The sequence below is a fragment of the Dama dama genome, chromosome 29 (genome assembly GCF_033118175.1).
Source record: "Dama dama isolate Ldn47 chromosome 29, ASM3311817v1, whole genome shotgun sequence".
In the NCBI taxonomy this organism is placed as follows: domain Eukaryota; kingdom Metazoa; phylum Chordata; class Mammalia; order Artiodactyla; family Cervidae; genus Dama; species Dama dama.
The window spans coordinates 17,075,012-17,087,234 of record NC_083709.1 but is presented as its reverse complement, the minus strand read 5'-3'; the positions used below and the strand labels follow the sequence as shown (position 1 = coordinate 17,087,234).

General features: G+C 50.0%; 1 protein-coding gene across 4 annotated transcripts in view; it reads left to right on the top strand.

Annotated features, from left to right (window-relative positions):
- The window catches only part of GATA4 (GATA binding protein 4), a 78,016-nt gene extending 66,110 nt beyond the window's left edge, over positions 1 to 11,906 (top strand). For 3 of the 4 annotated variants that reach the window (XM_061132126.1, XM_061132128.1, XM_061132127.1), the window contains 5 exons: positions 3,390 to 3,559; positions 4,519 to 4,644; positions 6,952 to 7,039; positions 8,816 to 8,964; positions 10,203 to 11,906. In XM_061132126.1, the coding sequence (XP_060988109.1) occupies positions 3,390 to 3,559; positions 4,519 to 4,644; positions 6,952 to 7,039; positions 8,816 to 8,964; positions 10,203 to 10,385 (716 nt within the window). In that variant the 3' untranslated portion in view covers positions 10,386 to 11,906. The remainder of the gene's footprint in view (positions 1 to 3,389; positions 3,560 to 4,518; positions 4,645 to 6,951; positions 7,040 to 8,815; positions 8,965 to 10,202) is intronic. The other variant, XM_061132129.1, reaches the window with a different exon arrangement.
- The last annotated feature ends 317 nt before the right edge of the window (positions 11,907 to 12,223 follow it).

The following is a 12,223-nucleotide window of genomic DNA, read 5'->3' as shown; positions in this document are numbered from 1 at the left end:
ATTGAGTAGGGCAGATGACAAGATCTGGTAGAAGACATGGAGACTTTACCCATTTGGAGGTGTGGTAGGTTGTAGGGAGACGTGGTTCCTTTACAATGCTTTTAGGAAGCTCGTCCTTAACAGCTTTCCTTTGGCTGCTACTGTAATGCCTGACTCTTCAATCTGGGTCAGACTTCTGTGCCTTCTAGGCAAGCAGTCTCTGCCACCATCATACCCACCTTGCTTGAGGTATGTGTCCCAGGGCTTCCTGGGTGGCTCCGTGGTAAAGAATCCGCCTGCCAGTGCAGGAAACATGGGTTCCATCCCTGGTCTGAGAAGATCTCACGTGCCGTGCAGCGACTGAGCTCATGCTCAGCAACGAGAGGCCACCGCGACGAGAGGCCCATGCAAGGCCCGTGCACTGCAACTAGAGACTATAGCCCCCACTCGCCACACCTAGAGAAGGCCCTTGTGCAGCGATGAAGACCCAGCACAGCCAAAAAAAAAAATTTTTTTAAAAGATACATGGCCCAAATGAGTTCAGTTATACTGTTACTCATTACTGATACTCTGGCCCAGTTTGCCCAACCAGGGCATTAGTGTTCATAGCTCCTATGACCTCTATCAGAGTGCTTAAATAGCAGGTACTCAGTAAATATTTGTCAGTGACAAATACATACTTGCCGACCTCCAGTGCCTTCCCCAGCCTGTAAAATAGTTGCTTGCCTGTGTCACCCATTCTGTGTGGCAGGTGAGAAGGTGTTTCTAAGGCAAACCTTGGTGTTGGGTTCTCAACGCGTCAGGCTAGTAACCAGCAGAGAGACCGGAACTGCTAGGGAGGCCCCTGGGATGAGACCCTGTCTGGGATGTCAAACAGTAAGTGTGAAGAGAAAAGGGAACGTCCCCTCCAAAACAAAAGAGGAATGGATTGAGAGACCTCTGTTTGTGCAGCCTTTAGATGAACCGGAACATAGGAAAGAGGTTGGTTTGCTTATCTTTAAAAGGAAAAGAGTGTGAACCTTTATCTGTGAGAGGCACGTTCTGAAATATTCATGAGTGAAATGGCAGAAAGTCTGAGATTTTCTTTAAAAAAAAAAAAAAATCAGGTAGGGAAAGTGGGTGGAGGTATACATGAGACAAGATTGGCCACAAAATGTTGAAAGCTGGATGGTGATTAAATAAGAGTTCGTTTTCCTATTCAGGCCACATTTGGGCCTGGAAAAAAAAAGAATAATTGAGTTGTGCTGGGTTTGGAATGGGAAGGTGCTGTAGAAAGTCCTCTGTCAGAGTTAGACCCGAATGACGAGTATCAATTTTGAGGCTGTAGCGCCATCTAGTGTTGCTTGCAAACACGCTACAAATGAGGACATTGCAAGCGCCTTCCTTGGTCCGAGGGCCTTTTATGAGCTCCCTTGGCCTCTCCAGCCCTCTCATCAGAAGGCTGGGCTGAGGGAGCCAGGCAAGGGTGGGGTGGCCGTGGTGGTGGAGGGTGACATGCCGGTTGTTGACGCCTCCCCTGGGTTTGGGAAAGGAAGCCGAGTACAGGAGTCGTCATGTCATGTGGGGCTCTGAAGGCAGGTGACCTTGCTGGAGGGTTCTCAGTGTGACCTCGTGCAAAAATAGCCTCTCTTGTGACTGTGTGTGCTCAGCTCCCCAGACTGAGCAAACAGCCCCTCACACCTGCACACTATTGACTCACAGTTACTTGTTTGCAGGTGCAAATGACTGTTTGTGTACCCAGAGTTGGGGGGAGGGCCCCCACCATCCTTTTCTCTCTTAGCTCATGTTCCCTTAGAGCAGGTAGTGGGGCCACAGAACTGGCAGAATGTGAGACCCTAACCCCCAGGGCAAGGGGGCCAAGTCCTGATGGCAGAGAAAGGTGTTGCCGTCCTCCTCAAGTCTCCCTGTGAACTAGAGAAAAATCCACTCTTGCTTCTCGTAGTAGGATGAGAACAATCTGGACACCAGAGTGGCTCTATTTAGGGACAGAAAATTAGAAAGAATATAAAATTTTTCAAAATAGGAAGCAATACACATGGAGTCAGAGAGACCTCTGGGAGTTCTCAGCCAGGCTTTATATAGATAACAGGGAATAAGAAAACTGGCCCAACCTATCTCTCCCAACCTATCAGGATGACAGGAGTGAAATGTGTCAATTGTTACATTCTATAGACTTTAGGACTTCCTTGGTGGTCCAGTGGTTAAGACTTGGAGCTCCCGATGTAGGGAGCCTGAGTTCGATCCCTGGTCAGTGAACTAGATCCCACATGCTACAACTAAGACCCAGCATGGCCAAATCAATTAATCAATCAATCAATAAGTAAATATTTTTAAAAATTCTATAGACAATGGAAGACAAAGGTGATGGGGAGGGAGGGGCATGTGAGCGAGTACAGGGGAGTGGCAGGGATGGCCACATTCCTGTGGACAGGTTCCACTCTAAGGCATCACTGCTCATAATATGCACCTTTATTTCTTTGTTCCAATAAGCAAGAAAAATGTCAAACTATGACACAGCATAATCATACAGAAATTGAAATGAGAAAAATGAATTACAACCTTCTCATGCAGGGAAGTTTGAAAATTTCAAGAACTTTCAAAAAAGAGAGTCCCTTTGGCTCAGTAATTCTATATCTAGGGGAATATCCTGAGAAATAACCAGAAATGCTAAGAGTAGTTTACAGAATGAGCTATGTCTACAAAAATCAGAAACTGGGTAATGACAGTAAAAATTCAATGACAATAAAGGATGGTGCATTTCTGTGATGGGATAATATACACTAAGGTTTCCGGAGAATTTCTAATATGGGAAAATGCTTTGATATGAAGTGAAAAGACAGGCTCTTAATGATATAGCCTGACCTCAAGTAGGCAAAGCTATGTCAATATAAAAAATATAAAGTATTAAAAAGGATGTAATAGAACAAACTTAATAACATGGTGATCTTTGAGTTATAGGATTACATGTGATTCCTATATTCTTTTTACACATGTCAGCATTTAACTTTCTTGAAGTAAATATTTATTATATTTTTACTGAAAAGGAACTGAAATCTCAATTCTGCAAGGGAAAAAAGAGAGAAAGAAGGTCTCGAGGGGAGCTCAGCATGGGGTGAGACCCCCAGCTCTGAAGGAGCTGCTGGTTTCTGCCGCTCCCCTTCCCATTCTCAGAACCAGGGAGAGCCCTGCTGCGTCTGTGAGGCCGGCGGTAGGATGTCCACTCCCCAGGACAGGCCTTGGAGCCGGTTCTCCATGGTGAGGGCAGAGTGAGGAATAACGTGGCAGCCCAAGGTGACCCGTCTTCCACTCCTTGCCAGGAAAGGCCATTGTTTCTGTGGTCTCTAGGCTCTCCGATGTGAGATTTCTGGGCCTAAGCAGAGAGCTAATCGTCTGTGTTGTCTCCCACCCAGTAGATATGTTTGACGACTTCTCGGAAGGCAGAGAGTGTGTCAACTGTGGGGCCATGTCCACCCCTCTGTGGCGGCGGGACGGGACAGGCCACTACCTGTGCAACGCCTGCGGCCTCTACCACAAGATGAACGGCATCAACCGGCCCCTCATCAAGCCCCAGCGCCGCCTGGTAAGCCAGGGCCTGGTGCCGCGTGGCCAGGGCAGGGGGCAGGCGGCTTGCTTCTCCACTTCTCTCAGCTCCTGGCTTCGGGCTCAGCCTCGGTGGGAAGCTCCCGGTTTTGAATCTGGGGTTTCAAGTTATCTTTCAAAGAAGGTGCAGGTTGAAGGATTGGGTGGGTGGCAAAGTCATTTCTTCCCCCTTCAGAGTCAGTTTGAACTGTGAGGATGGTCCAGCCCATTTAGTTCGACCCCTTAATTATGCAGAAGTGAAAAGTGAGGCTCAGAAACACTATGCCTTGCCTGCATTGTGTGGTGTGTCTCCTGAGCTCACGTCAGCCCCATGAGGAAAGCTGACTCTTCCTTTTTTTGTTGTGACTTACCCAGTTTTCAGTTGATCCATTGACAAACCCAGAGATTATGTGAGGGTGTGCTGGGCCCTGTAGCTGGGGAGGAGATAGAAGCAAGTTTTTGGCTCCTAGTTTCCTGATCATTTCTACCATGATTTAATTTTGACCAGTAGCTTTCACAGATATTAGGGAAGGAAGAACAGAGGGGATAAACCCTGGCGCTTGCTTCCCTCTCTTGAAGTCAGTGTTTGAAGTCTCTGGGATACAGTAATTGCCAACCCCAGGCCCTGAGGTCCAGGTTAATTCTACTTTGGGGAGAAGATTTTCTGCCTACAGTGCCCAGTGGTCGCTCAGCTTTTCCCTGACGTGAGTGACTGATAATGTCGCTGACGCAGCAGGAACGACCAGGATTTGCTGTCTCCGGCAGCCCAGCCCTTGGTCCCATGCACCCATGAGAGGCTGGGGTACCCGATTCCCAGCATCTGGGCATCGCAGCATCAGAGCATCTCTTGTGGGGGCAGCGAGTCTGAGACTCACGTGGCCCCACCCCGCGATCACTCGCGGTGAAGCAGATGCCATGGCAGCAGCCTTGGGCCTGAAGGGTCTGTCTCCTGTGTTGCAGTCTGCCTCCCGCCGAGTGGGCCTCTCCTGTGCCAACTGCCAGACCACCACCACCACGCTGTGGCGCCGCAACGCCGAGGGCGAGCCCGTGTGTAATGCCTGCGGCCTCTACATGAAGCTCCACGGCGTAAGGCTCCCGCGCACCACGTCCCATACCTTCCTCCACAGCTCGGGTCTCATCCCTCTTCTTGCCCACAGATCATAATTCATTGTCTCCTTCTTAAATATAGTTAAATCTGGAAGCGTCCAGAGACTGTCTTACAGCCGTCTATTAAGGCTGCTGTAACAATGCCATAGACTGGGCAGCTTGGGTCTCCTGTGTTGCAGCTGGATTCTTTACTGACTGAGCAACCCGGGAGACCCACGGGGCAGCGTGTGTGTGTGTGTGTGTGTGTGTGTGTGTGTTAGTCACTCAGTCATGTCCGACTCTTTGCGACCCCATGGACTGTAGCCCACCAGGCTCCTCTGTCCATGGGGGATTCTCCAGGCAAGAATACTGGAGTGGGTTGCCATTCCCTCCTTCAGGGGATCTTCCCTACCCAGGGATCTAACCCAGGGCTCTGGCATTCCAAGTGGATTCTTTACTGTCTGAGCCACCTGGGAAGACCTACTGGGCAGCTTAACCAACAAGAATTCATTTCTGTGGTTCTAGAAGCTGGAGGTCTGAGATCAGAGGCCAAATCAAGGGAGAACCCCCTGTCTGGTGCCATACTTCTTACTGTGTCCTTATATGGTGGAAGGGGCAAGGATGCTGTGGGGTCTCCTGCATAAGGCCACTAATCCCATTCATCAGGGCTCATCCTCATGACCTCATCACCTTCCAAAGGCCCCACCTCCTAATACAATCACCTTGGACTATAGGCTTGTGAACATATCAGAGGGGGATACACATTCAGACCATAGCAGAGACATTGCTAGGGAGCATCACTTCCATCTTTAACACAACATAAGTCTAATTCCCATTTTACAGATGAAGAGACTCAAAAGTAGTCTGTGTATGTGGTAGTATGATATATAACAAAGGTAACAATTCAGTGCATAAAGAATAGCTTTTTAAGAATGCTTATATTGACACAGTCTGGAACACAAAAATGACACTTGGCCTCTGCCTCCTACTAAAAACCAAAAGTAAACTTGGGTGTATTAAAGATATGAAATGTAAAACCTCTTTTAAAAGGCACAGTAAAAATACTAGAAGAAAATGTAGAGGGAGAGGTTATATAACCTTGGGGATGGGAGGAGAACTTTTCTTCAGCAAATTTTCAAAATTCTTAAGCCATAAAAGAGAAAGATATATTTGATTGTATACCTGTTCCTATTAGTATATGGAAAAAGATACCCCAAGAAAGTAAAACCAGGAGGTAAGGGGAGGGGGAAATGGAGTTCTTGTTTAATGAGCAGAGAGTTGTTTTGCAAGATGAAAGTGTTCTGGAGATGAATGGTTGCATAAAGTGTGAATATGCTTGACACTGTTGAACTATACATTTAATAATGGTTAAGATGGTAAGTTTTATGTGATGGGCATTTTATGACAATGTTGTTAAATTGCTGATGTGGGTGGGGGTGCACATGAGGGCAGGATTCTTCTGAAATCAGGATGGTGTTCAAGAAGGTTTGAGGTGGCGGAGGGGAGGAGGGCTGGGAGGGAAGGACACTTTCCTCCAAAGGTGGAGGTGCTGTCTCATCTGACTAGGTTGACTGGAAGGCCGTTCAAGTTCACGTATGCTACTGCCCCCTTTTATTTTTTAGCCACTCTGGTGGCTTAGTTCTCTGACCACAGAATGAACCCAGGGCCATTGGTGGTGAGAGCACAGAGTCTTAACCACTGGACTGTCAGGGAATTCCTTACACTTCTTTAACAATTCCATGTTCATATCTCAAAAGTGGTTGTGGCTTTTCCTTCGGTATTTACAGGTGTGGCCTGTGTTAGTCCCATAGGAGAGACTAGCATAGACCAGGAACTAAAAGATTTGGTTGGCCAGGCCTGAAAGAAGCCAGATATGGGCAAGGCACACTATTTTAAAATACTAAAAAGAGGACCCTGCCAGTCTGCCCCTTTCCCTCCCCCAACCCAAGACAGAGTTCAGTGTTTTCATTTTTCTGTTTTCCCACGTCACCTATAAATCTGGTTATTTTCTATTTGTGTCTTTCCCAACACACTGTGAACTCTACAGGGAAGGAACTGTGTCTTTAAGTCTGTTTCCCCTGGGTCTAGTACAGTATCCCAAAATATAAGTGTTCAACTCATCTTTTTAGTAGAATTGATTTCTTGCTCAAAAGGAGTTCCAGGCCTGATTCACTTAGACTCAGTCCCAAAGTTTGTAGAGGAATTGCACAGATCTGGCCTTCCCAGTGTGTATTTGTGTGTTGTGTAAATACTGTCACAGATCATGTACACCTGGAAAACCATGTATGTTGACTTGCAACCTCCTAGGTCCCCAGGCCCCTTGCGATGCGGAAAGAGGGGATTCAAACCAGAAAACGGAAGCCCAAGAACCTTAACAAATCAAAGACACCAGCAGGTAAGAAAAAGATCTCTGTGTAATTCTATGAATAACTCAGTAGCCCTCAGAGTGAATGAGCATCGTGTATGCTCAGGTGGGCCAGCCCAGGCTGCAGAGGTGTAATGATGGCATCGTCCATTCCCTGCCTTTCAGGGCAGAATGAACAACTTAGTGCAAAAGTAACATTGCCATGGAACATATTGGGAACTTTTAAAGCAGGCTCAACTTTTGTCATGGCCTGATTTTTGCCAGTTGCAAAGATTGCAGAGGTCCAGCTAGACCTCTCGGTCTTGGAGGAAAAAGGAACATTATTCAGTCCCTCCATCTTTAGTGCTGCAGCTACTCAAGAACTCAAGTCCTTTTGGTCCGCTTTGGGCTAAATGGGGTCAAGAAACTCAGGGCCCATGAGTTGTGTTCAGTTAGATTTGGACGTTGATTTGTAAGCTGGTGTATAATTAACATTGTCCTTTGTGCTTTACAAACCTCCTTCCCAAGTACTGTCTCGCTGATCCTTAAAGACCCTCACTAGATCCCATTTATGATCCCCATTTTACTAATGAGCAAGCTGAGGCTCAGAGAGGGCAATGAGCTGTGAATGGGTAGAGCTGGAATTAAAAGCCCAGTGTTTTCACTTAGGAAATATGGATATTCTGTTAAATATCCGTTCTGCCTCTCAGTTTCTAGATTTCAAGGTGAGGACTTGGGTCCCCTACCAAGAGCATTGCCTGTTTGACTGACAGGTACACACAGCTATATTTAAGATGGATAGCCAACAGGGGCCCGCTGTATAGCACAGGAGACTCTGCTCAATGTCATGTGGCAGCCTGGGCGTGAGGGGAGTCTGGGGGAGGAGGGACACGTATATATGTGTGATTGAGTCCCTTTGCTGTCCACCTAAAACTATCACCACATTGTCAATCAGCTATACTCTAATATGAAATAAAAAGTCTAAAAAAAGAGCACTTCCTTCAGTCAGGGCCACTGTCACAGATTTTACTGGAAAATGTGGCAGGGGCAGAGAAAATATGTCAGCTGATCTGATGGAAATTTCGTCTTCTAATGTAAGGCCCGACGAGTCCAGATGACTTTCCCTGTCCCACTACTGAGAACATGGCCAACGTGCTCCTTTTCCAGGCTCCACAGTGGCTTGCCCCTTCTGGCAGTCACGTGTTATTAGAACTTGCAGTGTCTCATATCTGGTCCTCAGCCTCTCTCCCTCCTTGCACATTGGGTGTATGTCCAGCACCTTCCCCTGGGAACTTCATCTCTTTACGTGGTGGAGTCCTGGGGGACCACGGGTCAGTTTGGGTGTATGATCCCCCATCCGAAATTCCAAACCCAGGGAGCTAGATTTGGCAGCAAGACACAATCTGAACTGACACAGGCTATTTATAATCTTTATTTATCCCATGTGTGAACATTCACATTTTGCTGGAGAACTATTAATGTGTTTAACTACTGGGTGTTGTCCCAGACCCTGCCGCAGATATTCTATCATATACAGGTCTTGCCCCATTTAAAATCCAAAAGTTTTGAATCCTGAGACATATGTGGCCCCAAGGATCTGGGATAAGGGGTGGATGAGCCAGTCATCTGAAAAAGTTCCCTTGAAATTCTGCTGCTTCTGCTTCATCATGAGAACTGCCACCTTGCCCTGATGAAGGGCCCTGCTTCCCCTATCCCCAGCAAGTGTAGACAGAGCCATTGGCGCTGATCTGCCCTGGCTGGCTCCAAGGGCCACCGTCCGTGTGTCCCGGCCCCTGGGCTAGGTGTCCTGACTCTGCCTCGTTCCAGGTCCCTCAGGCAGTGAGAGCCTCCCTCCCACCACCAGTGCTTCCAGCAGCTCCAGCAGTGTGGCCACCAGCAGCAGTGAGGAGATGCGCCCCATCAAAACAGAGCCGGGGCTGTCGTCCCACTATGGGCCCAGCAGCTCCCTGTCGCAGGTACTGCCCTTGCGGGAGTAGACTCCGGGTGGCCAGGCCCCCAGCTGAGGCAAGCGGCTGTCCACACAGGGGTCTATTTCAGCATATCTGATCAAGCTACAGCGATTTGGATATACAACCATGATATACTCTGTGCCAGGCTTCCCTGGTAGCTTAATGGTAAAGAACATGCCTGCCAATGATGAAGACGCAGGTTTGATCCCTGGGTTGGGAAGAACCCCTGAAGAAGGAAATGGCAACCCACTCTGGTACTCTTGCCTGGGAAATCCTGTGGACAGAGAAGCCTGGCAGGCTATAGTCCAGGGAGTTGCAAAGAGTCATACACGACTTAGCAACAACTGTGCCAGGACCAGTGAAGACGGGCTGGCACACAGCATGACTGCAACCCAAATCAGACCGTGGGCTTGCTGGGGGAAGTGGTGAACCCATCGCAGGCTGTGGGAGGCAGAATGGGGCTTTCTAAGCAAGTCTGTCTCCTCAGTGAGGGTGGCTTGACCTTGGCGGTAGGTAGATTTTAACAGGAGGATGAGGTCCCTCCTGGCCTGTGGAAGCTGCAGTGGGCAGGTGGGAGGCTTGGGGTTGGTGAGGGGTCACAGGCAGGATGCTATTGTAATGAGAGCTGGCTGCAGGTCCAGCTTCACACGTGTGTCCAGAAGATGGGCCAGCGGGACCCTCGTGTCCCTCTGTCAGATATGATGGCAACCCTGCTCCTCCACCCTCTTCCCTCTGTGGTTCCCCCATTTGGGACCAGAATGCCTCCAAACTTGGTCATGGTCTCCCATTAACTCATCTCTTCTCCTGTACTTGAGGTGAGCATGTCCTAATGAGCTTTCTGCCGTCAGAGTGAAGAGAAACTGATCCTGTGGGACCAGGAGAGCCAGGAGCCCCTTCTGGGCAGGGGGAATGGCCTCTCTTTGGAAAACAGAGATTGATGGTGCTAAGATTGTAGAAAATGTCTGATGCAATCATCGAAGGCGTCTGAGAAACCAGAATAGTCACAGGGTTCCTGGGTCAGTGCTCAGAAGCAGCTGGTCAGTCAGGAAGACCCCTTGCCTCTCATCCTTCAGGGGTCAGGGGGCCAGCAGTGCGGCATGGTACCTCTCCTGCCCTTGTCTTTTGACCCTGTCCTCTGGTCCCCTTCCTGGGGCGGGAGCCAGCCTGGGTATAGCTACAGAGCAGGGCTCCCCTCTCCGGTAGGAAGGATCCCACTGATGGTATCTTATACCTTTCACTTTCAGACGTTCTCGGTCAGTGCGATGTCTGGCCACGGGTCCTCCATCCACCCGGTCCTCTCTGCTCTGAAGCTCTCCCCGCAAGGCTATGCGGCTTCTGTCAGCCAGTCACCACAGGCCAGCTCCAAGCAGGACCCTTGGAACAGCCTGGCCTTAGCTGACAATCATGGGGACATAATCACTGCATAATGTCACCCCTTCCCTGCTCGGATCCTGCCCGGACTTGGGGACACGGGGGACAGCAGAGATGAGGCTCTGGGCTCCGGGGTGCTGGCCTGCTCTGTCTGGGAATGACTCCAGACAACAACTGGGAAGAAACTTGAAGTCAGTGATTTGCTTAGGGGATTTTAGCGCACATACCTTTTTTTTTTTGGGGGGGGGGGGGGGGACTGGAGAGCTCAGACTCTGATCAGAAGGAGCCCACCCCCTTCCCTAGGAGCACACCTCAGCCCCTCCCATGGAGCTGCAGACTTTTCTCATTTTTCTGCCCCATCACCCCCGACAAGAGACGAGAAGTCCTTCTCCCCTGTTTCCACCACTGCACCCACGATGGTGGCCTTTCCACGGTGCTGTGGGCACCGGGGATCCCAGGGCAGGTAGAGCGGGCATCTGTTGGACGTGTGTTGGGATGCCTCGCCCCGCGGCCGGTCCTGCCCTCGGCCAACACTCCCCTTCGGGCCTAGTGCACCCGCCTCCCTCATACTGAATCTTGACTCCAGAAACACTGCGTGTAGGGCCAGTGTTACCAGATGCTGCGTGGGGAGAGTGGCTTCCGCAAACTCGCTACGTGGCAACCTCGCGTCCCTGCAAGTTCCTCCTAAGGCTCAAATCGCTCCCTCTCTTCACCCCCGCCCTCCGCGAGGCCTCTGAAAAGAAACGCCCCTCCGCTGTTCTCGGTGATTCTGCTCTGCCTGCAGTTTGAACTACTCCCCGAATCCTCCTTCCGCCCCATCACGCTCAGGGGCGTTCCTGAGTAAGAACAAAAAAGGTTCTGCTGCTGAAGCGAATTTCACCAGCATTCATCTGAGACTTGAGATCCTTCTGGACAGGATGTCTGGTGGACGGCCTCCGCCAGCGCGGCTGGGGATGCGCTGCGTGGGGCGGGGTTGTTGGCCTGGAACTTGCGGATGCGCTGCGGTTCCCTGGAAACGCACCTGTTGCCTGGGCCGCAGGCTGAGTCCGTCTGAGGGGCGCGCACTGCCTGTACCCGCGTCCTTTCTCCAGCAGAAGGCGTCTGTCCAGGAGGCAAAAATGCTAGGGATTTTCCAATATATATTTAAACACAGCACAACTCATGGAAGAAAGACGACGAGCGATGAGAGAAGATACAAGGGCGGGAGGGGGCGCCTTACCGCTCCCTCGGTTTGGCAGTCGGCCTCCTCTCCGCGTTGCTATCTGCTCTCTACCCGTGACCCGGGGCTCGTGAAGATGTTGCCTTCCGTGCCCTGGCTGCCAACAGAGTGTAGCTGACTAGCCTTCCTCTGTGCTACGCCAAACAGCCAACCCCCGCCCCGCAGTCCTCCCGGCGGTAGCAGAGTTATCTTTAAACCCAGGTTCTGTTTTTAATCATCATTTACATTGGCTTTCTTCTACGAAAGCCGCCCCTCACCCCTTGTATACCCTTCCCTAACCCACAAAACTGCTAACGTTGTCTTAAGGTGAAATGGCTGTAAAATCAGTATTTAACTAATAAATTTATCTGTATTCCTCTTTCCCTTCTCCTCCTCCCTCTGCGGTATTTTCTGAGGTTCACTGCTGCCCATTGCAAGGCAATCCTGAGCCGCCGAGGCCCCTTTGCTGAATCACTTTTCCCTCCGTTCCTTTTGGCAGTTGGCCGAGGCTTCCTCTGTAGGTGCTGGGGGTTAGTGACAAGGACACGCATCCAAGCCCTGCTACTGACTAGTGTGTGACCTCGACAGGCAACCTCTAGGTTTGGTTTCCTAGGGCGGGTTGAACCAGCCCTTAACTGAAGTTCCTGTGGCCTCTTAGAAGTTGCCACCCCCACGAAGGGGGACATTTTTAAAGCT